At 31.5% G+C, this 27,822-nt stretch overlaps 3 protein-coding genes across 4 annotated transcripts; 1 reads left to right on the top strand and 2 right to left on the bottom strand.

The window, feature by feature from the left end:
- Nucleotides 1-75: 75 nt before the first annotated feature.
- On the bottom strand, nt 76-3,027 carry LOC108846694 (ankyrin repeat-containing protein ITN1-like). The gene is made up of 2 exons (XM_018619897.2): nt 2,386-3,027; nt 76-1,963 (listed from the first exon to the last, which is right to left on the bottom strand). Exons 1-2 carry the CDS (start codon nt 2,971-2,973, stop codon nt 1,085-1,087), a joined length of 1,467 nt encoding a protein of 488 aa, XP_018475399.2. The 5' UTR covers nt 2,974-3,027; the 3' UTR covers nt 76-1,084.
- Nucleotides 3,028-18,436: 15,409 nt separating this feature from the next.
- LOC108845487 (autophagy-related protein 18f-like) lies at nt 18,437-20,769 on the bottom strand. The gene is made up of 5 exons (XM_018618693.2): nt 20,644-20,769; nt 19,968-20,255; nt 19,152-19,877; nt 18,898-19,064; nt 18,437-18,830 (listed from the first exon to the last, which is right to left on the bottom strand). Exons 1-5 carry the CDS (start codon nt 20,767-20,769, stop codon nt 18,659-18,661), a joined length of 1,479 nt encoding a protein of 492 aa, XP_018474195.2. The 3' UTR covers nt 18,437-18,658.
- Nucleotides 20,456-26,307, top strand: LOC108847290 (small RNA degrading nuclease 2). Of its 2 annotated transcripts, XM_056996086.1 has the most exons (12): nt 20,456-20,741; nt 20,826-20,937; nt 21,174-21,234; nt 21,339-21,935; nt 22,743-22,831; nt 22,934-23,113; nt 23,199-23,558; nt 23,652-23,771; nt 23,860-24,047; nt 24,295-25,789; nt 25,905-25,972; nt 26,075-26,307. In XM_056996086.1, exons 5-9 carry the CDS (start codon nt 22,799-22,801, stop codon nt 24,031-24,033), a joined length of 867 nt encoding a protein of 288 aa, XP_056852066.1. In that variant the 5' UTR covers nt 20,456-20,741; nt 20,826-20,937; nt 21,174-21,234; nt 21,339-21,935; nt 22,743-22,798; the 3' UTR covers nt 24,034-24,047; nt 24,295-25,789; nt 25,905-25,972; nt 26,075-26,307. The 2 variants fall into 2 exon arrangements, with proteins under 2 accessions (XP_056852066.1, XP_056852067.1); XM_056996087.1 differs by lacking the exons at nt 20,456-20,741; nt 20,826-20,937; nt 21,174-21,234; nt 21,339-21,935 and having other exon boundaries at nt 22,021-22,831.
- Nucleotides 26,308-27,822: the final 1,515 nt, after the last annotated feature.

The raw sequence follows: 27,822 nt of genomic DNA, 5'->3' as shown, positions 1-27,822 counted from the left end.
CTCTCTCTCTCTCTCTCTCTCTCTCTCTCTGTTTTTGTTCTGCTTTTGCTCTGTTTCTGTTTAAGTCTCTGTTTCCCTATTTCTTAGTTTTGTCTAAAAGGAGATGGATGTCCGAAGAGGGAAAATAGATCTTATATTTGTTATGTATGTGTTATGATTATTAAAAAGGGTCTGTTTCATTTACCTAACCTTGCTTTGTGTTTAGGTTATTAATGGCACCTGATGTTCCATGTGAAGAAAATGAGATAGTGTGTGTGTTACAGGTAGAAAGAATACGGTTTATTTGGGGGGGGTTTCCGGTTTACTCAGAAATACCACTCGGTTAAGTAGCTGAATCAAGAAAATGAATCTCATAATTTTTATAAACCGGAATGTTGTTAAGTAGTTCAACATATGGTTGTTGGATTATCCGATAGTCAGGTTTCTGTATGGTACATTTCGGTATAGGTCTTCGGTTTGGTTTGTAGATTTTAATTTAGAATTTGGCTTTATGAAGGAGAGAAGTTGGAGAGAGAGAGAGAGAGAGACAAGTCAAAGCAAAGGCAACACACATATGTTAACTTATAGATGAGAAGGAGCTGTTTGGTTTGGTGGTTACAAGAATGACATAGCTTTACCTCTAAATAATGTCTGTGAACAAAGACATTGGAGCTTCAACTTCAAAATTTACTTTTGAGGACTAATGTCCTGCCTGATATCGATACCGACCCATTTTTGGTCAGTTATTCTATTCGCCCCATCCAAAATCTCTTTTTTATGCGAAAAGGGAGTAATTTGAATTTCCAAATTCTCGTCTTTTTCTTCCTTGCATTTGTAAGTTTTGCATGCTTCAGTTTATGCTATCTATGGAAACTTTTATGGCCTAGTTCTACGGCCTTAGGTACAACTATCAATCTAATATCTTGCATGAAAACTCAAAATTATTGCGTGTTCAGTTTTGGGGTCAAATAACATGCATTATGTGAAAACATTTTTGTTTTTCTCACAACATTTCATATGTCATCCGAATTTGAACATTGGAGATTATAAACATCAGTCACTTATTAAAAACATACAACTTGGATTCCTATTAAATATGAATTCATCAGTAACTGTAATAGCCTTTTTCGATATTGGCTGCCATGTCTACGTATCCAGTCTTGCGTACTGGCAGAGTAGACAAGCATTTAAAAAGCTTAACCTTCCTAAACATGCATGTAGCCAGCTTAAACCGTAGATAAACAAACAAACCGCCTAGCGTCAAGCTAGCAATAGCAACAGTGGCATAGATTAACCAATTGGTTTCACCAAAATGAGGTAAAGTTACCAATGCCGCGGAGACATAAGCACTTCCCATGGCTGCTACAGCCACCCACATCATCCAATGAGCTATAACCAAGAACTTTAAAAGCGAGTCCTCCCTGTACGGTATAATGCTGAGGAGAAGAATGACCATACTCACTGAAGTAAACAATGCGATGCTATTGCTTATCCAGAAGATCATGAAAGCTATGGTTTTCCCCGCGGTTGATTTCCCGATGGAGTATCCTTCCTGATAGACCCCACCAGGTGGGTTTAAACCGCATGTGAAAGTGACAGATGCAATCAAGACCGCTACAATGGTGAGAGTATTCCTAGCGCTTTGCAAAGCCTCCAATTGCATCTCAAATTTTTTGTTTGGATTATAACTACTTTGAACTCTTAGAATCTCCTTCTGGAGCTCAAATTTTTTGTTTGGATTATCACTAATTTGAACTCTTAGAATCTCCTTCTGGAGCTTCTTCATCATGTCATCGGCTTGTTTGTTTCCCATCTCTCTAGGACTTGAAGAGTGTTCAATTAACATTTCCTGACTGCACATCAGAGCTTTAGATAGCTGAAGGAAATCTTCATCCTCTTCGTTGAGAAGGTCAACCGCTACAAAACCCTTCTTGTTCTTGGTGGTGACTTTTACGTTTGTCTCCTCCATTATATAGTTTACCAGCTGTAATGTAATATGTTAATCAAATCAGGAAACCAACAACAAAACCTCATATTTTAAGTTTTCAAATCATATGGAGTATATAGCTTTATATGAAAGTATTACTTTGAAATCATGTAGCTAGTATTCCTTCTCATTTTATGTTATTAAATAATCATTTTCCCTTTTGTTTTTGTGCTTCGACAATTCTAGAGTAGAATGTTACCAAGTAGTGTTTTCTTTTTAACAGTTACCAAGTAGTATAAAAGTAAAAATTTAAGGTGGAAAACTGAAAGCAATTTGACTCTTTAGAGATGAGGTTGATAAATGAAAATATACTACAAAAAAACTATGTTTTAGATATATTTCCTATAGATTTTACATTTTGGGTATAATTAGGCACAATATACAAAAAAAAGGAAAGAAGAGGGAGGCAGAATATTCACCGAAATAGAGCCTACGGAGGCGGCAACGTGAAGCACAGTGTTGCCGTCTACGTCAAGCTGGTAGAGAAGTTGGCCTAAGTTGTCACTCTTCGCCATTAAGATGAAGGCTTCGTTCTTCTTGTGTCTCGCAGCTATATGAAACACAGTTTCTCTCTTTTCTAATGTGACTGTGTAGAAAGAAGAGGGAGCCCTATTGAGAAATTCCTTAAGGATTTCAACAGAACCCTTCATTGCCGCACAATGCAATGGTGTAAAGCCATCATTATTCATTATTTCTGCAAGTTCTGGATCATGTAGGGTTTTTTGCTCGCATGCGTTATGCAATTTTGTGGATTCTAACATCCAAATAAAGATGCTTGTGTATCCCAAACGAGCAGCAACATGAAGAGGAGTGTCACCTTTGGAGTTGGTGGAACTGACCAAGGAAGGGCAGAGCTCGATTATCTTCTTTGCATATACCTCGTTCCCTTGTTGCGTGGCTAGGTGCAATCCCGTTCCCTCGTATGTTTCCTTCAACATAGAGAGATACTCTTCTACGAGCCGAGGTAAACTTGTCATGTCATTTCTGATGAATTTTTGTGGAGCCATTTTTAGTTTCAAGTGGCTTTAAGAATCTTTGATCTTTGGATCAGTTTGAGCTGTAGACCAGTTTTCTTTGTTGTTTTAAGTTAATTATATGCATACTCTTACCATTATATACTGCTCTCTAAATCTGGCAACCATACTCTTTTCGTCAATTTTTTGTATTTATATACTAAATGAAAATTTTGACCATTTATCGGTTTATACGTGACATCCTTGCATAAAGTTATCATTTACAGTTTTTTAGATTATACAGGTAGAAGTTTAATTACTTCTTCCACTTTTAGGGTCCACTAGTTAAAAAAAAACATAAAAACAAACTTGTAGTTTTTGTCAACTACTCTTTAAGTCTAAACTAAATATTAGCTTATAGCAAATGTCACTTATATATGACATGTGCTCAGTTGACATCTGAATATCTAAGAATAAGAAATTCTATCCTATAATAGGTTCGAGTATTATATATGATGATTCACTTAGAGATTGTAAAATGGTTTAAATTTCATTGGTTAGTCGTATAATATTCTAAATTAAGTAACCATTTGGTCAAATAGAAATTAAATGTTATAGTGTAGACACGGAATTCTAAGTTTACACATATAGATTTGAAATAGTATAAGATTTAATAAAGTAAATGTCAAAGGTATAGATATAGTGGGTGATTGGTTGGGGTTTATCTCCTTGATTTAGCTTTATTTATTTTTAAGTCACTAAACTTTACCAATCATGTTGTAATTTTATTTTCAGTAGTTAAAGCATACATCAAGTTTAATAATTTTTTAACCAATCTTGTTTTAGCTTTATTTTTAAAGTTACAGCAAAAAATTAAATCAAAAAAATTTTAAGTACTTTAAGTATAAAACCTAAAACTTTCTTTATAGGCGGTAGAATCTATAAAATAAAAAATATCTATAATATCAAATAAATTAGAAAACCACAAATTAACATCTTAAATTATTTAATTTAATTTTGGGTGTTTTTTAAAATTATTAAAATATTTAAATAACATTGTTATTATTTACATATCACACTTTAAATAACAGTAAACTTTGATAATTTTATAAATATTAATATAAATTCTTTAATTGATAATAATAATTATTTATATATATATTATATTATATTTCACATATTTTATTTTAAAATATCTACAGTATATAACTTACACCTACAACAAATTTAACTACAGCAAAAATCTCTGCAAAAAAAAAATTTGCATCCCAAATTAAATCAAGTTTTTTATCAGATTTGCAAGAATGAAATAAGTACTACTACTACTTCAGAAAACTCCGTGGAAAATTTAAGGATGTTATCAAAGTTGCAAGGAGGCCATTTAACATATGTATTGTATAGCTTAAGCATATTGGAGCTTGAAGCAATTGGATAAGAAATCTCTGAAGTCTTTCAAAGATTATTTGTGGTGCAAGTACGAAAATATAATTTTGACTTTTTAAGAAGATGACATGGTATTAAAGAAAAAATAAGTTATTTCCAAAGAGGACATGAGAATCCAATACATAAACAAAAACAAGTAGACTAATGAAACAAGACAAAAAGGAGTACAATAAATAAGATAATTAATTGATTGATTCAAAAGAAAAATACAAATACTCAATTTCACATATGAATCCAAAATTCATAGCTTCTGAAATTGATTCGATTCCTGCGAGTAATTGGACATGAGAATCCAATAAATAATAGAACATGAGAATCCAATAGATTAAACAAAAACAAGTACAATAACAGTAAAATAATGAATGAGATAAGCTAATTGATTCAAAAGAAGAGTACAATAGTCAATACTAGTAAATAGGAATCGAAAAATTCATAGCTTTTGAAACTGATTTATACAAGCACAATACTCGATTTTGTAATAATTTTTAAACTGTATTAAAGAACATATATTTAACGATATGTAAGATAATGTTATAAACACCTCCATACCTTTATTTATTTTGAGTGATAAAGATCATTTTTCTGCCACTTTCAAGTACTTTTTTTTAGATAAACCGTTCTTTGTAGATATATTTGTTGTTTTTATATGAGCTTAATTTAATACTGATGTAGAGAGGATTGAGAGAGATAATAGATAACATGTTAAGATGTTATGTGTATACTTTCAGCTTTGAAAATTTTGTCTTGTGTTGATTGCTAGACTTGAAGAACATGTTAATGGCTGCTACATTCTTAGTTTGTGATGATGGAAGCTGATTAGACTAATTGTATTCAGACTTTGATGGAATCAAATTTAACTCTACCTATAAGCTTCTTTTTTTTTGTTTAAGATCTGTGTTGGTCATTTTCTCCATTTTCCATGTTTTGGTTGCAAATTTTGATGGTTAGCATTTCTCTTGACCAATTCAAATTATATTTTTGTATTGGTGTAATATTTTGTTATAAACACCTCCTTACCTCTGTTTTATTTCTTTTGAGTGGCGATCATTTTCAGATAGTTTTTTTTACCATAAATTGTTCTTTATTAATACATTGGTTGCTTATTTTTAAGATAGATTTCCATACTAAGTGCCAATTGTTTTTCTTTCTGCAGACTAAAATGGATGTGGAAAAGTTGTGGAGTTCTACACGTGTTGTTTTTATAATGCTAATCAGATCAGAAGACGTAATCAAAGGACCTCCACAGTAGTAGTTGCAAACAAACAGTTCAATTACATGTTTTTCCGTCCGAACGAAGATGGACCTGACATTCTGGTAAACCAAGTTGTTGAGAGTGATAGAACGTTTGAGTATAGTCTTCATATTCCGGTTATACAATCCAAAGGGGCGCTTCATCAGTTCATTTTAGGTAGCGCGTCAGCGCAGCATGATCAATATGCGACATACCTCAGATTCTGTTGCTGCCTAATAGTCTTCAATAAAAAGTGTATTCTGACGGGGTTGTGGATGGAGGGGGAGCAACATTTTCGTACCTCTTCATCGTGTCATGTATGTACCCATGGAATCTAAAAGAAAATGTTAGTTGGTTGTGTGTGTTGTTTTGAGTTAATTAACTTCCTCTTATTATTATTTGAATGTATGTTTTATGTAGTTTTGGTTAAATATGATCTTCTGTAGTTTGAATGTGTGTTTTATCTAGTTCCGGTTAGTTATGCTAAGTAGTAGTTGTCTGTTTAGTTTAATTTATGTGTTTAATTTGGTTTATGCCTTGTCCGCTACTATTGTGTTATGTATAATATATAAAAAACTATGCTCTTATGTATTGTTGGTTAGTCTGTTCTTATTGAGAGTAGTAATTTGAAAATGACTAGTTTTACTTATTGCAATAGCTTTGTTCATCACATCTTCAGTGCCGATTATGCTATTATTCATCACTCTATTTTCACTAAAACTCTATAACCTCATAATTTGTGTCATTTTTAAAATAAATATGTAATGAATATATATTTATAAAAATCTCATTGAAATGATGATAAATAATTTAATAAAGCATAATTTATTTTGACTGATGTTATAAAAACAAAATCTACATCATTTGTTAATAAATAAGTCAAGCTAGTATTACTTATTTTTCTGATACTATTTGTGTGATTCAATATATGTTTTTATATGAGATTACATCTCTAGGAAAAGACTTCTATAAGTTGTAATCTCAAATACGGAACTAACATCATAATTATACTTCAATGTCTACCAAATGCTGCTAAGATCCACTTTTTCTCATCTGAATCTTTAATATACACTGCCACTTTTTACCACTACAAAAAGAAAATATAATTGATTCAAAAAAATAACAGAACATGAGAATCCAATAAACTAAACAAAAATGAATGAATGAGATAGTAGAATAATGCAATGTGAGAAAAAATGTAAAAATAATGTACTATATAAGATACCAGTACAATATTCAATAAGACATGAAAATTCAATATAAAAATAAGTACAATAATTCAGATTATTTTGCTTCTCAAGGGTCTTCCATAAAAGGTGTATTCTGCCGTGGCTGTGGATGGAGGAGGAGCAACACTTTCGTACATCTTCATCGTGTCCAGTATGTACTATGAAATATAAAAGAAAATGTTAGTTGGTCGTGTGTGTTGTTTTAGGTTAACTAACTTCCTCTTATTATTAATTGAATGTGTGTTTTATGTAGTTTCGGTTAAGTATGGTCTTCTGTAGTTTGTATGTGTGTTTTATCTAGTTCCGGCTAAGTAGTAGTTGTCTCTTTAGTTTAATTTATGTGTTTAATTTAGTTTATGACTTGTCTGCTACTAGTTTCTTAAGTAAAATATATAAAAAACTTTTCATATTGTTGATTAGTATGCTCTTGTTGAGAGTCCTAATATTTGAAAATGACTAGCTTTCCCTATTGCAGTAGCCTTGCTCAACACATCTTCAGTGCCAATTATACTCTTGCTCATCACTCTGTTTTCACTGAAACTCTATAAACTCATAATATGTGTCATTTTAAAAATAAAACATGTAATGCATAAATATTTATAAGAAAATCATTGAAGTGATGCTAAATAATTTAATAAAGCATCATTTATTATGAATTATGTTATAAAAGCAGAGTTTGCATCATTTGTTAATAAATAAGTCAAGTTAGTATTACTTATTTTTCTGATACTATTTGTGTGATTCAATATATGTTTTTATATTGAGATTACAACTCTATGAAAAGACTTCTATAAGGTAATCAAAAATACGGAATTCACATCATGATTATATTTCAATGTCCACCAAATGCTGATAGAATCCACTTTTTCTCATCTCTAAATCTTTAAAATATAATGCCACTTTTTACCACCATAAAGACAAGGTAACTGATTCAAATAATAATAATAATAGAACGTGACAATCCAATAAATTAAACAAAAATAAATGAATGAGATAGTACAATAATGCAATGTGAGAAAAAGTGTACAAATAATGTACATCTTGAAAGCATTGTTAGTAGTCAATTCTCATTATGTGTACCTTCTTATAGCACTATGTCTACCTTTCCGATTTGCATAACCTTTGCTTTTACGAACTCTCTTATCATCACATGTCTCAAGTATATTGTCTACCTTCTTGGAGCATTATGTGTACTTTTTGGCTGTTGGTTGGTTCAATTCTTTGTTACGAGTTAATGACTTTTCTGAATTTTGTAATAACATGATTAATTGATTGTAACTATTTGTAGTTCTTATGATTTGCCATCTACAATTTTTAAAATGGTTGTTGAAAACTATGAATAAATTAAACAAATTGCCCACCATACTTTAAACATCACTATTTACATATTTGACACATGATGTTTTAGAGATTTTTTCTTTATTTATAACAATGAATTCACACAAAAAGAAAAAACAACTGAGTGCAAACCAAAATCATTTACAATTTGGTTCAATTGTGATTTTTGTTTTCCGGTTTTTCAGTCCAAACTAAACAGGAACTTTTCGATTATTTATGATTTTGGGTTTGGTTTCGGTTTAGCTATTTTGATTTTTGGTTTGCTTCCGCTAACAATGTTAGTAGGAACCTGATAAAATTTGGAGTTCAATTTGGTTTAGTTCTCATTTTTCAAATAATTTTAAATAATTCAGATAAAAGGACATTTTATTATTTTTAATAAAATACAGAATAATTCATATAAATTTAAAGAAAAGTAAAGTAAAAAAATTCAAAATATATAAGTAGAATATTTTTACTGATTTTTGAATGAATTTAAATACTTTTTTTACCAAATAATGATAAAATTGTGATTAATAAAATATTAATATTACATTAGTATTTTGATATTTTACGTGCATGGTATCATTTAGAAAAAAATGAAGTTTTGTTTGTTGTCATATGTAGAGATAAGTGAATAATCTCATAAAAATTATTCATAAAGTGATTTTGACACATGTCTTCACACAATCATTTTAGCAAAAAAATTATGACATGGCTCACTTAAATGATGACATTGTATAATACATTTACTACATACACTCAATTATAGAAATTCAAATATAAAATGTTAATTTACCATAGTTAAAAGATTGAGTGTATAATTATTACCATAAACTAAAAGATATAAATAAAATAATTTAAATCTGAGATGGAATTGATATTAAACTACACTTTGAACAAGGTAGTAAAACAACTAAATTTATCAATATTTTTCTTATTTTATATATTTTAATGTTTATAATAAAAATTTATCCAGATATTGTAAAATTATAAGAAAGTATTTCATTCTTGAATTTATATCTCATAATTAAATTTTTATATATACTGTAAATAAAACAAAGGCTCTATATTTTAGCATTTATATTGTTTTACATTTTCAAAATTTAGTCTATCTTGACAAAAATATATTTCAAAGAATATGTTACTTTTTAAAGTTCATGACCATATTTAAAAATAAATAAAATATTTAAGCAAAATTTATTATATGATATTAAGATTATAGTCACTGGAAAATTCATTTTAGATATTTTGAAAAGTTTTTAAAATATTTTAATATCAAAAATCATTATTGAAGATAAATTGTTTTATTAGTATTAAAATTTATTTTAATTATTCTTAAAACACATAACAAAGACATAATAATAACAATATTTTGTATATATTGAAAATATTTAAATATACTACTAAATGTAAAGATAAAGCTAATCAATATTTTAAATTATTAAATATATTAAAAGGTAGTTTTAAGTTTAATTTAAATTTAAAAATTTATTCATGCACATAGTGCAGGTAAACACCTAGTGCACTATTATTTAGAGTTAAAAGTTTAAATATTAATTAAATCTTGTAAATATGGTAAGTAGATATAGTAGTTGTGTTATGGAGTAATTTAAGGGAATAAACAGTTTTTAAAAATAAAATATATTAACATTAAAATTAGAAGCAATGACACTGTTGTAAGTACGTTCAAAAATCAAGAGGATTTTAAGAAATGTAATTCAGTTTTAATAATATAGATAACTAAAATTCCTCTTGAATATAAACTCAGCAGTAACAGTAATGAGCTTTAACAATATTGTTGTCATGTTTACGGACCCATTCTACGAGTCTCGTGCTTCATTTTTAGAGAAAGAAAACTATAGAAGCACGAGACTCGTAGAAAAAACATGGTTCTGTAAGGATAAGTATATTCATTGTAGTATTATTTAAATGTTAAATCTGATTGAGATGTAGCATTATTTTCTTACTTTTGGTATAAATGTTATTCTCAAATCTAATGCAAACATAAGTACAATAATGAGCTGACAAAAGAAAATAAAGCAGACAAAAAAATACAAGTACAATAATAGTGCAGTAAAACAAAAATGAGTACAATAATGAATAAGATATTTAAGTAGGGTTTTCCAATGTTAATTGAGTAGGCCTACAACCCCAAGAAATAAATTTATAGGAACCAATAACTCTCCATGTGTTTAGTTGCAATATTCACTCGAATAACATTGACAAATATCGTTTGCTCGAAGCAATGCATCTATTGTTTCCAAAGGCATCTCCCAATTAGTTTTTCATGTGGTTAGGATCTTAATACCAGTGTTTAAATTTATTATTGAAAAAGTTGACAAAAAGATTCCACAGTATAATCTATATTATTCCAAAGCCCATCCCGAGACGAGTGTGTCAACAGTCGAGTTTCCGACCAGAAATTAACGTAACAATTTTTAAAAAAATATATTTTATCAAATTCATATTGTTTAGTGCGTCGGACTTGCAATGATTATCATGATGAATTTTTTATTTTTTTTAGCAACTTAATTGATGATGAATAAAATAAATAAAGGTTGTATTGTTTTAGGGGTCCTTTGAAATTGACTGAGTGATGAAGCTTGAATGAAATCTGACACAGAAAAAAAAGAAATTATTCTAAAAATATTTACCAATAATATTTGAAGAATATTCGACGAATATTCACTCAAGTCTTGTGACAATAGTGCTATAAGCCTATAAATAAACATCTCCGAATTGTTGTTAAAAAAAAAATATCTGAATCAAAGAAAATCATCACGCAAGTCTTGTGACAAAAAAAAATCATCACTCAGTTCGGGTAGCTGTTTTTCCTAATCTTCGTACATTCACTCTCCAAGTAATGGCTTTACAATCTTTGTACATTCGTTGCTGTTTCATTGATTATTTTCTATAAACTTTCCAAGTAATGGCTTCACACAATCTTTGTAATCTTTTTCGTTGCTTAATTGCTAAAAATGTTCTGAACATGTTTTTTAGAATCGTTATTTCCTAAAAATATTCGTTGCTCTTTCTAATATTTTTCTTTTATCAAACTCTTTCCAATCGTTTTCACAATCGTTATTTTCTAAAGTTATTTGTTGCTCTTTGTAATCTTTGTACATTCATTGCTCTTTCGTTGCTTATTTTCTAAAAATGTTCTGAACATATTTTTAAAATCGTTATTTTCCTTAAAAATATTTGTTGCTCTTTCTAATCTTCTCTTTACAATCGTTATTTTCTAAAATTATTTGTTGCTTATTTTCTAGTCTCTGTACATTCGTTGCTTAAATTTGCATGCCAATTATTTTTATAAGAGTGCCAATTGTTTTCCTTTCTTGCAGATTAAATGAACCCCCCGGAAAAGATTGTTGAAATCTATAGGCGTTCTTGTTTAAATCCGAAGTTGGAGTTCAAGGTAAAAAGTTCAGTCGAACAATTTTCCGTCCGCAGTGATATAATTTTTGTGTTGTATTTTTGCTCTGATTCTTGTTGAAATGTTGTAATAGCCAGAGATCATTTTTACAGAAAGAAAACTATAGAAGCACGAGACTCGTAGAAAAAACATGGTTCTGTAAGGATAAGTATAGTAGTATTATTTAAATGTTAAATCTGATTGAGATGAAGCATTATTTTCTTACTTTTGGTATAAATGTTATTCTCAAATCTAATGCAAACATAAGTACGATAATGAGCTGACAAAAGAAAATAAAGCAGACAAAAAAATACAAGTACAATAATAGTGCAGTGAAACAAAAATGAGTACAATAATGAATAAGATATTTAAGTAGGGTTTTCCAATGTTAATTGAGTAGGCCTACAACCCCAAGAAATAACTTTATAGGAATCAATAACTCTCCATGTGTTTAGTTGCAATATTCACTCGAATAACATTGACAAATATCGTTTGCTCGAAGCAATGAATATATTGTTTCCAAAGGCATCTCCCAATTAGTTTTCATGTGGTTAGGATTTTAATACCAGTGTTTAAATTTATTATTGAAAAAGTTGACAAAAAGATTCCACAGTATAATCTATATTATTCCAAAGCCCATCCCGAGACGAGTGTGTCAACAATCGAGTTTCCGACCAGAAATTAACGTAACAATTTTAAAAAAAAATATTTTATCAAATTCATATTGTTTAAATAGAATTTAACTACAAAAAAAATCAAAATTTAAAGATCTACATTTAAAAAAAAAAGATTATGTTGTCTGGTTTCCCTTGTTTAGATTCGGAATAACAACAATATTGCTCCATGTTTACGGATCCATTCTTGCGTACTGGCGTACGTAGACAAGCATTTTAAGAAGATTAACATTCCTTAACATTCATTTAGGCAGCTTAAAGCGTAGGTAAACAAACATGCTCGCCTAGCTTCAAGGTCATTTTGAAAATCTACAATTATGTTCATTAAAAGTTATTCATTGTACCCTTCCTTGGGAGTAATCCATAAAACTTTTGGGTTACCTTCCTAATAAAAATATAATTGGTCACATGCATCCTATTGGAAGAAGATTGTTCTTCAAAACTGAGTTAAATTACATGATATAATGTGGATTTTGTCAAAAACATGTACGGGTCTATAACTCAAAATATTTTAATTTTCAAAAACGTTTTTTCATGTTTTGATATCGAGCTACCTTCTTCAGACCTCACGCTCTCTTCTTCTGATCTCAAGTTCTCTTCCTTGCCATGTACAACTCTGAACTTGGTCTCTGTTCCATGACCTTCTAGAGGAGCCACATGATAACCCATATGGATGCTATATTATGGTGGATGCAAGATTGTTCAGGCGACTGAGTTACCCCGGACGCGATCATCATGAGTTGTTAGTGGAGAAAATTGCTTATGGGAACAGTTGGGAGATTCTAAACATACATTTACAGCTTGACTGTTCTTCGCATGATGCGGCAAATGTCTGTTTAGAATCTCCCTACTGTTCCCGTAAACAATTTGCTCCATTAAGAACTAAGGATGACCGGGTTCACGGTAAATCAGTCGACTGAACAATCTTGCATCCACTGCAATATAGCATCCATGTGGGTTTGGTGAGTTGAGATTGATTTATGTGCTGTGAATCTCTGTTACTCTCTCATGCAAATAAGCTGGATCCATATTATGAAAAAGAATATGGAGAAGATAATGAGAAGAAAGTATGTTGTTGGTTTATAAAATTTTAGTGTCTATGTGTGTATTTATAGAGGCATTCAAAAAATAAAAGAAAAACAATGCCCCGTAATTTATTTTGTATATCATCATTTTCCACACTCATTATGTTAACTTCTTGATCCGTGAGTTTTGAGTAGTGAAGTCCCATTATGTGTACATTGGAGCATTAACTGTGTGTACCATTCAGCTCCACTATGTGTACCATTCATCTTTGCAGAACTTTTGTTTTTATGAATCCTCGCACCATCAAGCATTATTGTACTTCTTGGAGCATTATATGTGTTTTTTTAAAAGTGATTTTGGATTTTTTTTATGTTGGGTTTCTTGAGAGGCAGACAGTAGTTGTAGCTAGCATGCTATCCAAGTACCATCCTTCTAGTCAAAGATTATATTAGTGAAATTGTTTTAGTAAAGTGGATATTCGTAAATGATTTATGCTGCTCATATATCTCAGTGATATAATTTTTTGTGTTGTTGTTTTGCTCTGATTCTTGTTGAAATGCTGTAATAGCAAGAGATCATTTTAACAGAAAAAGAAAACTATAAAAGCACGAGACTCGTAGAAAAAACATGGTTCTGTAACGATAAGTATATTCATTGTAGTATTATTTAAATGTTAAATCTGATTGAGATATAGCATTATTTTCTTACTTTTGGTATAAATGTTATTCTCAAATCTAATGCAAACATAAGTACAATAATGAGCTGACAAAAAAAAATAAAGCAGACAAAAAAATACAAGTACAATAATAGTGCAGTGAAACAAAAATGAGTACAATAATGAATAAGATATTTAAGTAGGGTTTTTCCAATGTTAATTGAGTAGGCCTACAACCCCAAGAAATAACTTTATAGGAATCAATAACTCTCCATGTGTTTAGTTGCAATATTCACTCGAATAACATTGACAAATATCATTTGCTCGAAGCAATGAATCTATTGTTTCCAAAGGCATCTCCCAATTAGTTTTTCATGTGGTTAGGATCTTAATACCAGTGTTTAAATTTATTATTGAAAAAGTTGACAAAAAGATTCCACAGTATAATCTATATTATTTCAAAGCCCATCCCGAGACGAGTGTGTCAACATTCGAGTTTCCGTCCAGAAATTAACGTAACAATTTTTTAAATATATATTTTTATCAAATTCATATTGTTTAGTGCGTCGGACTTGCAATGATTATCATGATGAATTTTTTATTTTTTTAGCAACTTAATTGATGATGAATAAAATAAATAAAGGTTGTATTGTTTTAGGGGTCCTTTGAAATTGACTGAGTGATGAAGCTTGAATGAAATCTGACACTAAAAAAAAGAAATTATTCTAAAAATATTTACCAATAATATATGAAGAATATTCGACGAATATTCACTCAAGTCTTGTGACAATAGTGCTATAAGCCTGTAAATAAACATCTCTGAATTGTTGTTCAAAAAAAAATATCCGAATCAAAGAAAATCATCACGCAAGTCTTGTGACAAAAAAAAAATCATCACTCAGTTCGGGTAGCTGTTTTTCCTAATCTTCGTACATTCACTCTCCAAGTAATGACTTTACAATCTTTGTACATTCGTTGCTGTTTCATTGATTATTTTCTATAAACTTTCCAAGTAATGGCTTCACACAATCTTTGTAATCTTTTTCGTTGCTTAATTGCTAAAAATGTTCTGAACATGTTTTTAGAATCGTTATTTCCTAAAAATATTCGTTGCTCTTTCTAATATTTTTCTTTTATCAAACTCTTTCCAATCGTTTTCACAATCGTTATTTTCTAAAGTTATTTGTTGCTCTTTGTAATCTTTGTACATTCATTGCTCTTTCGTTGCTTATTTCTAAAAATGTTCTGAACATATTTTAAAATCGTTATTTTCCTAAAAATATTTGTTGCTCTTTCTAATCTTCTCTTTACAATCGTTATTTTCTAAAATTATTTGTTGCTTATTTTCTAGTCTCTGTACATTCGTTGCTTAAATTTGCATGCCAATTATTTTATAAGAGTGCCAATTGTTTTCCTTTCTTGCAGATTAAAATGAACCCCCCGGAAAAGATTGTGGAAATCTATAGGCGTTCTTGTTTAAATCCTGACGAGGCCCCAAGCAAGTCGTCTAGCAAGGTCCGAAGTTGGAGTTCAAGGTAAAAGTTCAGTCGAACAATTTTCCGTCCGCAGTGATATAATTTTTTGTGTTGTTGTTTTGCTCTGATTCTTGTTGAAATGTTGTAATAGCCAGAGATCATTTTTACAGAAAGAAAACTATAGAAGCACGAGACTCGTAGAAAAAACATGGTTCTGTAAGGATAAGTATATTCATTGTAGTATTATTTAAATGTTAAATCTGATTGAGATGTAGCATTAGTTTCTTACTTTTGGTATAAATGTTATTCTCAAATCTAATGCAAACATAAGTACAATAATGAGCTGACAAAAGAAAATAAAGCAGACAAAAAAATACAAGTACAATAATAGTGCAGTAAAACAAAAATGAGTACAATAATGAATAAGATATTTAAGTAGGGTTTTCCAATGTTAATTGAGTAGGCCTACAACCCCAAGAAATAAATTTATAGGAACCAATAACTCTCCATGTGTTTAGTTGCAATATTCACTCGAATAACATTGACAAATATCGTTTGCTCGAAGCAATGCATCTATTGTTTCCAAAGGCATCTCCCAATTAGTTTTTCATGTGGTTAGGATCTTAATACCAGTGTTTTAAATTTATTATTGAAAAAGTTGACAAAAAGATTCCACAGTATAATCTATATTATTCCAAAGCCCATCCCGAGACGAGTGTGTCAACAGTCGAGTTTCCGACCAGAAATTAACGTAACAATTTTTAAAAAAATATATTTTATCAAATTCATATTGTTTAGTGCGTCGGACTTGCAATGATTATCATGATGAATTTTTTATTTTTTTTAGCAACTTAATTGATGATGAATAAAATAAATAAAGGTTGTATTGTTTTAGGGGTCCTTTGAAATTGACTGAGTGATGAAGCTTGAATGAAATCTGACACAGAAAAAAAAGAAATTATTCTAAAAATATGTACCAATAATATTTGAAGAATATTCGACGAATATTCACTCAAGTCTTGTGACAATAGTGCTATAAGCCTATAAATAAACATCTCCGAATTGTTGTTAAAAAAAAAATATCCGAATCAAAGAAAATCATCACGCAAGTCTTGTGACAAAAAAAATCATCACTCAGTTCGGGTAGCTGTTTTTCCTAATCTTCGTACATTCACTCTCCAAGTAATGGCTTTACAATCTTTGTACATTCGTTGTTGTTTCATTGATTATTTTCTATAAACTTTCCAAGTAATGGCTTCACACAATCTTTGTAATCTTTTTCGTTGCTTAATTGCTAAAAATGTTCTGAACATGTTTTTAGAATCGTTATTTCCTAAAAATATTCGTTGCTCTTTCTAATATTTTTCTTTTATCAAACTCTTTCCAATCGTTTTCACAATCGTTATTTTCTAAAGTTATTTGTTGCTCTTTGTAATCTTTGTACATTCATTGCTCTTTCGTTGCTTATTTTCTAAAAATGTTCTGAACATATTTTAAAATCGTTATTTTCCTTAAAAATATTTGTTGCTCTTTCTAATCTTCTCTTTACAATCGTTATTTTCTAAAATTATTTGTTGCTTATTTTCTAGTCTATGTACATTCGTTGCTTAAATTTGCATGCCAATTATTTTTATAAGAGTGCCAATTGTTTTCCTTTCTTGCAGATTAAAATGAACCCCCCGGAAAAGATTGTTGAAATCTATAGGCGTTCTTGTTTAAATCCGAAGTTGGAGTTCAAGGTAAAAAGTTCAGTCGAACAATTTTCCGTCCGCAGTGATATAATTTTTGTGTTGTATTTTTGCTCTGATTCTTGTTGAAATGTTGTAATAGCCAGAGATCATTTTTACAGAAAGAAAACTATAGAAGCACGAGACTCGTAGAAAAAACATGGTTCTGTAAGGATAAGTATAGTAGTATTATTTAAATGTTAAATCTGATTGAGATGTAGCATTATTTTCTTACTTTTGGTATAAATGTTATTCTCAAATCTAATGCAAACATAAGTACGATAATGAGCTGACAAAAGAAAATAAAGCAGACAAAAAAATACAAGTACAATAATAGTGCAGTGAAACAAAAATGAGTACAATAATGAATAAGATATTTAAGTAGGGTTTTCCAATGTTAATTGAGTAGGCCTACAACCCCAAGAAATAACTTTATAGGAATCAATAACTCTCCATGTGTTTAGTTGCAATATTCACTCGAATAACATTGACAAATATCGTTTGCTCGAAGCAATGAATATATTGTTTCCAAAGGCATCTCCCAATTAGTTTTCATGTGGTTAGGATTTTAATACCAGTGTTTAAATTTATTATTGAAAAAGTTGACAAAAAGATTCCACAGTATAATCTATATTATTCCAAAGCCCATCCCGAGACGAGTGTGTCAACAATCGAGTTTCCGACCAGAAATTAACGTAACAATTTAAAAAAAAATATTTTATCAAATTCATATTGTTTAAATAGAATTTAACTACAAAAAAAAATCAAAATTTAAAGATCTACATTTAAAAAAAAAAGATTATGTTGTCTGGTTTCCCTTGTTTAGATTCGGAATAACAACAATATTGCTCCATGTTTACGGATCCATTCTTGCGTACTGGCGTACGTAGACAAGCATTTTAAGAAGATTAACATTCCTTAACATTCATTTAGACAGTTTAAACCGTAGATAAATAAACATGCCTGCCTAGTTTCAAGATCATTTTGAAAATCCTAAATTATATTCACTAAAAGTCAGTCATTGTATTATTGTACCATTCCTTGGACGTAATCAGTAAAACTCTTGGGTTACCTACCTAATAAAAATATAACATACATCCCATCAGAAGAAGATTGTTTTAAATTTTGTCTAAAACATGTATAGCTCTATGAGCTCAAATTATTTTAATCATTCAAAACACGTTTTTCATGTTTTGAACACATTTTTCAGTGGGAGAAACTTTTCTTTATGTTCAAAAACTTGTTCAAGTGTACAGCAAACAGTCTTAAATCTTTCTAGCTTCGTTTACATGCTAAGATGTTCATGAATCAAAGGGCATCCGTAACAAAAGAAAAGTATATTTCTATTTACATCTATAAATAATAAGTCCATTTTTTTCTTTTCCATTTTCTATACAATTTTTCCACAGTTATGATTGTTCCTCTGTTGTTGAACTTGAAGCTGAGTTTGTGGTGAAAAGAATAAAACAATAGCAACATGACCTTCTATTCCAAGTCATCTTCATCCTCCTCTGCAGACCACCTTCGTTATTTCCAGGCGTGTTTTAGGTCTCTTCCTCTGATATCGGGCTACTTTCTTCAGACATCACGCTCTCTTCTTCTGATCTCAAGTTCTCGTCCTTGCCATGTACAACTCCGAACTCGGTCTCTGTTCCATGACACTCTAGAGGAGCCACCTGATCACCTTGTGTAGTGTTTCTTGGACTCTGGAATGATCTGTGGCATAATATTAGTATCAAGAGAAAATATATGTAGTGAGAGTAAGCAGATTCCAGAAACTCACTCTCCCGTCACTTGTTGGGGTTTTGGAGACTGCAGATAACCCCACACTGGAACCAAACCTCTCGTTCTTCCTTCAATCGTTCTTGTTTGGATTCCTTCAATATCCATCTCCCCTCCTCCACCATTACTCTCTTCATCCACATCCAACACCCACTCTTGAAACCTAAACTGTTTTGTGCAAACAACAAAAAGTATTTAGAGACATTCACACTTAACACATAACAAGAAATAAAATAAAAAGAGAGTTTTTTTTACATTTCTCCTTCCCCATAATGGTAACTGAGACGGCTGATACATTTGCAGTTCTGCTTCAGACATGTACATCTGATGCTTATCCTCCCCACGAGCCTTTCCTTTCTTAGTAACTTTCCAAGACTCCTCAGCACTCTGCTTCCTAACAATCTCCGGAAACACTCTACTTTTAGAATCCGAACTTGCTCCACCTCCTCCATACACGTCACTGTGCTGATCTTGCATCTCTCTTCTGGACTGGTTCTGAATCATAGACCACCTCCTCATCGGCTCAACCCCTACTTTCCCTTCAGTCTCCGAACCAGACTCAAAATCAAACCCTGCCATCTCATGACCACCGCCCTCAACCTGATTAGGCTTCAACGCATACTGTGTCATACATCCAGAAGGAGCAAACACCAGAAGGTTCCTCTTCAAGTTATCATCAGAAGTAGCAGCAGAAGAACCATAGTGGTTGTTGTTCTTGTTCTGTTCAACGGAGTAACAGAAAGCTGATGCGGTTGCACCAGGTAGAGAGCCTCCAACCATCCCAGCTGCTGCTGCAGCAGCACCGCTCATTGTTCCCATCCACCCGCTGATGTTTCCGCTTCTTATCCTATTAACAGCAGATAGAACAGGAGCATTATTCCCTTCTCCCTCGGGATTAATCTCAAAGAGATGACTTGTCCCTCTTGAAGAGCTGATGGCTATCAAACTGCTATCATTGCTGAAACTGATGTATTGTATCACCTGAAAATATTAAATCTCCTTCAGATTAATCCCTAACCAATAGGTGAAAGTCAATGTTATTCTAGGATTTTGAAATCTCCTTCAAACTACCGCATTAGTAAACCCACGCTGGAGCCTGAAGAGATGCACAAAAGACGCATCACTGCTTGTACTTGTAGAGGCTCTCGGCAATATTCTGAAGACGTTAATATTATGCCCCTGAATCGAAGCCGTCACAAGAAGCATGCCGCTTGGATCAAAGCTCAAAGCTGAAATTGGACTCTTATGTGCTTTAAACTGCGTTACAACGCTTTTGCTTATAATATCTTTGATAACAACCTGCACACACACCACAACACATATATGTATAAAACCACAGATCAATGTAAAAATCAACAACTAGAGGAAAGATTTGGAGTATAAAAAAACATTATGTTAATTATGATTTAAAAGAAAATCAAAAACAGAAATAAATAGAAGAGGCGTTCCTTATTTGGGGTAAGGAAGAAACGGTTATTAGTGACACGTGTAGGCAAAGTGAGAGGAGAGAGGAGGAGCGTGGCTTCTGTTCCGTTCTCTCTCTTTTTCCGAAATCTCTCTATCTTCTATTCTCAAAGGCGATTTTCTCTCTCTCTCCGTGGTTCCTTGACGAAACGGCGGAACTCCCTGTCTCCGTGGCTCGTCGACGACACAGAATCCTGTCTCTCCGTGGCTCGTCGATGAAACGAAGAGTCTCTCTCTTTGTGGCTCCTCGATGGACCGACGATGAACCCCTCTATCTTCGTGCCTCCTCGAGTTCGTCGCTGATTGGATTATCTCCCTCTCCGTGAGTCTCCTCAACGGCGAAGGACCGCTCTCTCTCTGTTAAGATACTTGAATCGGAAGGTAAATCTATTGTTGTTTCTTCAATCATGCATGTTTTAGATTAAACTTCTTCTTGTTCTGATCAGAAGTTTTATTTGTTTGTAGGTTCCTTTGATCAAAAAAAAAAAAAAATTTGTTTGTAGGTTCCATTCGGTCTGGCGGTGGCTCTCGTCAACGGCGGCGACGGAGCTCTCTGTCAATGGCTCTCCGCGCTCAGGTAAAGCTTCTGTTGCATCTTCTTCAATCATACATGTGGCTTTGATCAGTTGTGATATCTTTGTTGCAAGTTTATCAATTTTGATAATGTTTTCTGTCTGTTCATTCTGTTGGCTTTAGGTGTAAAATATATTGATTCATTTTCGTTTTGTTTATTGCAAGTTTATCAATTTAGATTTGGCTTCTTTCTGGTGATTAATATTTTTTGTGTTTCTGTCTTTGTGTTGTGAGATGAAGGGATCAACTCGCGTTTGATATGTTCAGTGGAAAGAGAGCTGAAGAAGATTCATCAATACAGGTTGTTTATTAATCCTGTTCTGTCTCTGTTTGCAAATTTAGATGTCACAGTCTTTGTTTATTAATCATGTCGTGTCTGAAACCTTCCTATCTTTGTGTGTTTAGATGGATGGATCAAGAGAGATGAGCAACAGTCATTGGACAAAGGAATACGCAGCATCACGGATTAGTCTTTCTCTCTTTCATCTGCTCTGCTTGTTAAAATATTTTTGTGTGTTAAAATAACTTGTGTTCTTGTTATGATTATGTCTTGTTCTTGTGATTTTTAGGAGCATTGAGAGTGGAAGAAGCTTTCAATTATTGTAAGTTTGTGTCACGTACGTTCCTTCTGAAGACGAAGAAGCTTTACTTGTGTGTGTAGTCACGGACTTGTCCTTTGTGTCACGGACTTGTTATTGTGTCACGTTCCTTCTAGTACTTGTGTTGTCTTCTCTAGTCTTGTCTTTTGCTTGTTTAGTACTCTAGTGTATTCAGGGACCTTTTGTAACCTTGTAACCACCACAATCTCTATATAAAACAAGTTCATGTTCTCTCTTCTCACCATACAAAACGAGCAACACATTTAATCAAACAAACTTCATTTTCTATCCTTCTCACCATACATTTTCCCTCTTCTCACCATACAAAACAAGTTCATGCTTTCATGGGAAGATTATGAAACCTTAAATTAGAGACTTGCAATGGAGGACATAAAATCTCAAGGTTTTTAATTAAGTCTCTTATTCAACTTTTCTCCTTAAATACTATTAAAAAAAATAAGAGACACCTAATAAATTTGGGGAATTTTCAAAAATACCACTTTGAAGGTACCATTATTCATCTTTACCACCACTAACTACACATTTTCAAAAATACCTTATTTATTAAAATGTTAAAGACTCTTATATCTTTGTTTTTATATGTTTTTCAAAATTTTAATCCAAAACTCTAAATCCTAAAGCCCCAATTCTAAACCCTAAACCCTAAATCTTCAACTCTAAACCCTAAACCCTAAACTATATACCCTAAATTCAATATCCTAAACCCTAAACCCTGAAACCTCAACTATAAACCCTAAATCCTCAACTCTAAACCCTAAACTTTATACCCTAAACCCTAAAACATCAAATCTAAACCCTAAAACATAAAATCTAAACCCTAAATCTTAAACGTTCAAATCTAAACCCTTCATTAAAAGTAGTGGTAAAAGTGGTTAGTGTAAACATGAAAAGTGGTACTATGAAAATGGTATTTTTGGCAATTTCTCAATAAATTTCTAGGATAAAGATAATAATACCATTCCTACGCTATCTGCGTCCACCACATTGTCATTAGCAACTTAGTGATGTTTTTATACCAAGAGATTTTTTTTTGTTTTCTATTGACAAATTTTCTTTAATTTATAGATAGATAGATAGATCCGAGCATTCTTTTCCTTTTTAAAAGAAAATTCTGATAGAGTTTTACTTTTAGTTTATTTTTTCTTTGTTTTTGTTTTTATTTTAGTTTTGTGTTTTCAATTCTTTTTAGGTAGTGTCATTTTAGGTAGTGTCTATTCTAGGTATTGCGCCGCTCGGGTTTAGGTTATGGAGCACATAATAGCCACAAGGGAGACAAACGTAAGTGATCGACAATAGAGTTATATATATTTTTGGGGATCAGATGGTCGATTTTGCTCTCTTTCTCTCTATATGTAATAACATGGTTGATTGTGGTTGTAGGAATTGGTAGAGCTGGTGATAGCAGCTCAAGAGAAGGGTTTGTCAGGGGAGCACGGAACATGGCTTGAATTTCTAAAATTTTGCGACCCGACAAGGGATTATTTTAACGATCCCCGTAACCGAAAAGCCGAGACCTTGATCCAATTCCTTACTTCAATCATCAAGACAGACGATTCGAGGGTAATAAAATTGTTTTTTATTTATTTATTTTTGGGACCAACTTAAAGATTATTGTTTTTTTGTTTGTTTGTTTGTTTGTTCACAGAAATTGGCTTTGCTTATGAATCCCAGCCGTCCACTGGTTCGCCGCTACTCATGCAATCACCCGAAAGAGACAGCTGAGCAGAGACTAGTTAGAAAGACGCTTACACATGAGGAGTACCCATTCGACTTTTTGATCCCGTACAAGTCCAAGGACTGGGTCCTTACGGGAATCATAGGGAGCCCCATTGTTGATCCTTTAAACGATCTCGCAGCAGAAATTTCCTACTCTTTCCGCTCAAGGATGCCTTATGCTAAAAGTATTGCCATAACCGACATGATTGCCCTTTGTTGCGAGAAGGTTCTCTGTCAAGACAACACTGAAGCTGCTGTAAGAGTTGCTGCCGTTGACCGCAATCTCAAGGTCTTTCTTCTTTTCTTTTCTTTTTAAATTATTATTATTATTATTCTTGAGAATCCTTTCCAATAATAATTCATCAAATGCAACACACTCTAGGTGATTCTTGATGTGCTTGTCAAACCAAATGAGCCAGTTATTAACTTCCGGACTAGTATTACCGGACTCGATTGTTTTGCTCTTCATCTATCAAACGCTACTCCTTTGTCGGATATACAGGTCGGTCTAAGTAGTAGACTTTTTTCAGCTTTTTGTTTTGGCCTGTCATCATCATCATCATCTAAGTGTATCTTTTTTTTTTACTCAGGAAAAATTGCTGGAATTGTTTCCTACGGAAACTATAATGGTCGGTCACCTTCTGAACAAGGATCTCAAAGCTTTAAAGATGGATCATGCAAGAGTTATCGATACCTCGCTATTGTTCAAGTATGATTTCTCTGCTGCTGCTGGTATCGTCGGAAAGCTTCCACGGCCCTTTTAGATCATCTCTGCAAGGTATGCCAAACCGCTCTCAACATATTGTAGTTGCTGGTTAATTCACCACATTGTTAACTTCTTCTTTTTTTTTTCCCTGCCTAGTCGGTTTTGTTATACGAAATACCGAAAGAGAAAGCATACATTGAAATTGTTTAAAACCACAAGTCTAACAAAACATCTATCTTCATCTAACAAACCAGATGATGACCGTTAACTTAACGCTTTTGCATAATAAACTGAAGAGTTTGTACCTTATTGATTGTAGCTTTAGCTGGAACACCAAGTACTGCTGCTCCAACCGCCCAACCATCTTTAAGTACCTTAAAGTAACAAAACCATCACAAGAAACTCTTCAGTGTCCACCTGAAGTCTAACAAAACATCTATCTTCATCTAACAAACCAGATGATGACCATTAACTTAACGCTTTTGCATAATAAACTGAAGAGTTTGTACCTCATTGATTGTAGCTTTAGCTGGAACACCAAGTACTGCTGCTCCAACCGCCCAACCATCTTTAAGTACCTTAAAGTAACAAAACCATCACAAGAAACTCTTCAGTGTCCACCAATGGTCTGGCTGAGTCGTGGATGCAAACAAGCTCAGTGTTCACATCGATTTCCTGTGAAAAATTAAACAAATGCTCTGTAAAATCTCTCAACCAGAAGTATAACTAATTTAATTATTTTTAATAGATAAACTACCCATAAATTAAAAACGAGTTTCACTAATTTGATAATCTAAAATCACTTTAAAAAGAAAAAAAAAAAGCAAACATAATGCCAGGAAATACAATTACATGCTTGCGACATGTGAATTCATAAAAGCAAAGGCAAAGAATTGTGCACATCCAAGAAGGTTACGAATGGAGCTGAATGGTGCACGACCTAGAAGGTACACTGAGATTTGACCACTCAAAATTCACGGTACACAAGAATAATGGAACTATACGTGATTAAATTTATTTTTTTTTGTATCATCTGCCTCTATAAATGCACACACAGAGACACTACCATTTTATAAACCAACAACCTCTCATTATCTTCTTCACTCTCTTTTTTCATATCATGGATCCAGATTATCTGCACGAGAGAGTAACAGAGATTTACGGCACAAATATCACTCTCCGAACGCAAAGCCCATTTGGATGCCGTGATATTTGCGATCGGAGAGTGATATTTGTGCCGTAAATCTCTGTTACTCTCTCGTGCAGATAATCTGGATCCATGATATGAAAAAGAGACTGAAGAAGATAATGAGAGGTTGTTGGTTTATAAAATGATAGTGTCTCTATGTGTGCATTTATAGAGGCAGGGGAAAGAAAAAAATAAATTTAATCACGTATAGTTCCATTATTCTGGTGTACCGTGAATTTTGAGTGGTCAAGTCTCAGTGTACCTTTTAGGTCATGCACCATTCAGCTCCATCATTCGTAACTTTCTTGGATGTGCACCATTCTTTGCCTTTGCTTTTATGAATTCACATGTCCCAAGCATGTAATTGTACTTCCTGGCATTATGTTTGCTTTTCTTTTTTTCTTTTTTAAAGTGATTTTGGATTATCAAATTAGTGAAACTCGTTTTTAATTTATAGGTAGTTTATCTATTAAAAATAATTAACCTAGTTATATTTTTGGTTGAGAGATTTTACAGAGCATTTGGTTGTGGTCTTCTTATAAAATATGAAGAATCAATTGATGTTAATCTTAATTTCGCTCTTCCTAGCAAATAAAGGCAAGACTCTGTTCACAGTGGACTTCAGGTTTATACCTCTTTTCTTTCCTGAGCCAGAATAAACTATTCTAAATACTATGTTCATGTGATTAAGAAATCAAACATGACTGATTGTTGTTTTGTGTACTACATATCTGAAACAGAAGGTTTAGAGGTAACAGATGATGTTTCGATTGTTGATGTCACTCAAGGATCTTACACAAACATCAAGGTAAATAAAACACTAACTTTAGCCTTTTTACTGTTGACAGAATCAAATTCATTTTTACATGTCTTGATTGCTATTTGCTGAAATTGTCATTTTCTTTTGAAGGTTACAACACCTTACGATTTACTGCTTGCTGAGAGAATCTTTGTGCATGGACTTATGAGGTATCATTACAAATTTAGGAAAAATATATAAATAGACACATTATCAATTCACAAACCAGTAGAATAAATTAGTCATGTTTTCTGAATATTGTTCTATACTTGGATGTCTACAGTGAGAAATTGTGAAATTTATTTCAGTAATAATAACAACTGGTCGGGCGGGTATTTATTTTATGTTTTTAGTTTTTATTTTGTTTTATACTAAATGATATGTTGTAATATTTAAATATAAATTTTAATATAAAATTAATATTTGTAGTTATAATAAGATTTAAAATTTAATAAAATATTTTGATAAATTTTAAAATTCTTAACTAAAATAATACAGAGGTGTATCATAATTTTTTTCCAATTCCAAAAATCTTAACATCCTTTAAAAGAAAATAAAATAAATTTATAAATACATAAAATATATAAAAATAATTAGAATTAAAAATAAATTTGTTAAAATAATAATTTTACGCTGTTGTTATTTATTTATATGGCTTGACCTGTAGCCGTATAAATATTTGCTTTCACTTTAGTTTTTTTTCTTTGTACTAATGATAATATATATATTTGTATTTGTAAATTAATAAGTATTACATAATTGTTAATATAAAATTTTTAAAACAACAATTTTATTTATTATTTTGAATAATTATATTTTGTGAATTTAATCGTCTATTATATCCCAGTATACTATATAAAATATCTAAAATTTATAACTAATTGGACTTATATTATTGAAAGTGCTATACTAATAATTTATGAATAAATTATTTTGTATGTGTGATTTTTATTTTATTTTTCTTATTACTAAATATTAAAAATATTATATGTTAATACAAAATTTATTAGAATATCTATTTTGGTTAAGATTCGATTAAGAAAATCTATTATTTAAATTAGGAAAATATATTAAATACTTGAATTTATTATGTAAATAAGGAAATACAAAATCCCTTTAAATATAACTTCATTTAATACTTTAGTGGTATACCATTATAAATAAAATAAAAAATTCAGAGTTAGTTCAATTTTGTATTTCTATTCTAATAATATAGATTTAGAACGAAAACAATCAAATAGTTTTAATATTGTTGGAGTCATACAATTTGGTAATCTGTAGGGTGTTTTTCATCTTGAATGGTAGGGTTCGTTGATTCATCAATCTAATTATTTCGTGATAGGGTGCATCTAAATTACAACTTCCATTTGTTTATTTTAAAAAGAATTGGTTTTGGAGTAATAGTAGTAGTGATTTGATCTGGGCCAATAATAAGCCCAAAACAAACGTACGGATTTAATGTGATAGAGAGAGAATGGTTGACCGAAAATTTTGGGTGTAGAAATGGCAAGACAGTATCTTTAATTATAGCTTTATTTATTATACCAGTGGCATTACATTGTAAATATAATGAAAATTCAGGGTAATTTTAGTTTTGTATTTCTCTTTTAATAGTATAGATTGCAACAAGACATAAAAGAAAAATAAAACCAACGCCACATGCCCACAACAATGTATATCTCTTGAAAATATAGACTTGTGATTATTAAAAAAAAAAACAATATATATATATGCTTGTTTTACACACCATCGAAAAACAATAGACATATTTGTTCAAGTAGAGAATCTTGGTCTTTGATCTTTCACATGATAAAATCCGAGACAAGGATCCAAAAGTAAATTAAAATAGGATTTTATCT

The sequence above is a fragment of the Raphanus sativus genome, unplaced genomic scaffold (assembly GCF_000801105.2).
Source record: "Raphanus sativus cultivar WK10039 unplaced genomic scaffold, ASM80110v3 Scaffold0120, whole genome shotgun sequence".
NCBI classification, from domain to species: Eukaryota; Viridiplantae; Streptophyta; class Magnoliopsida; order Brassicales; family Brassicaceae; genus Raphanus; species Raphanus sativus.
The sequence above is the reverse complement of the archived record's forward strand: the minus strand, read 5'-3'. Positions and strand labels throughout refer to the sequence as shown.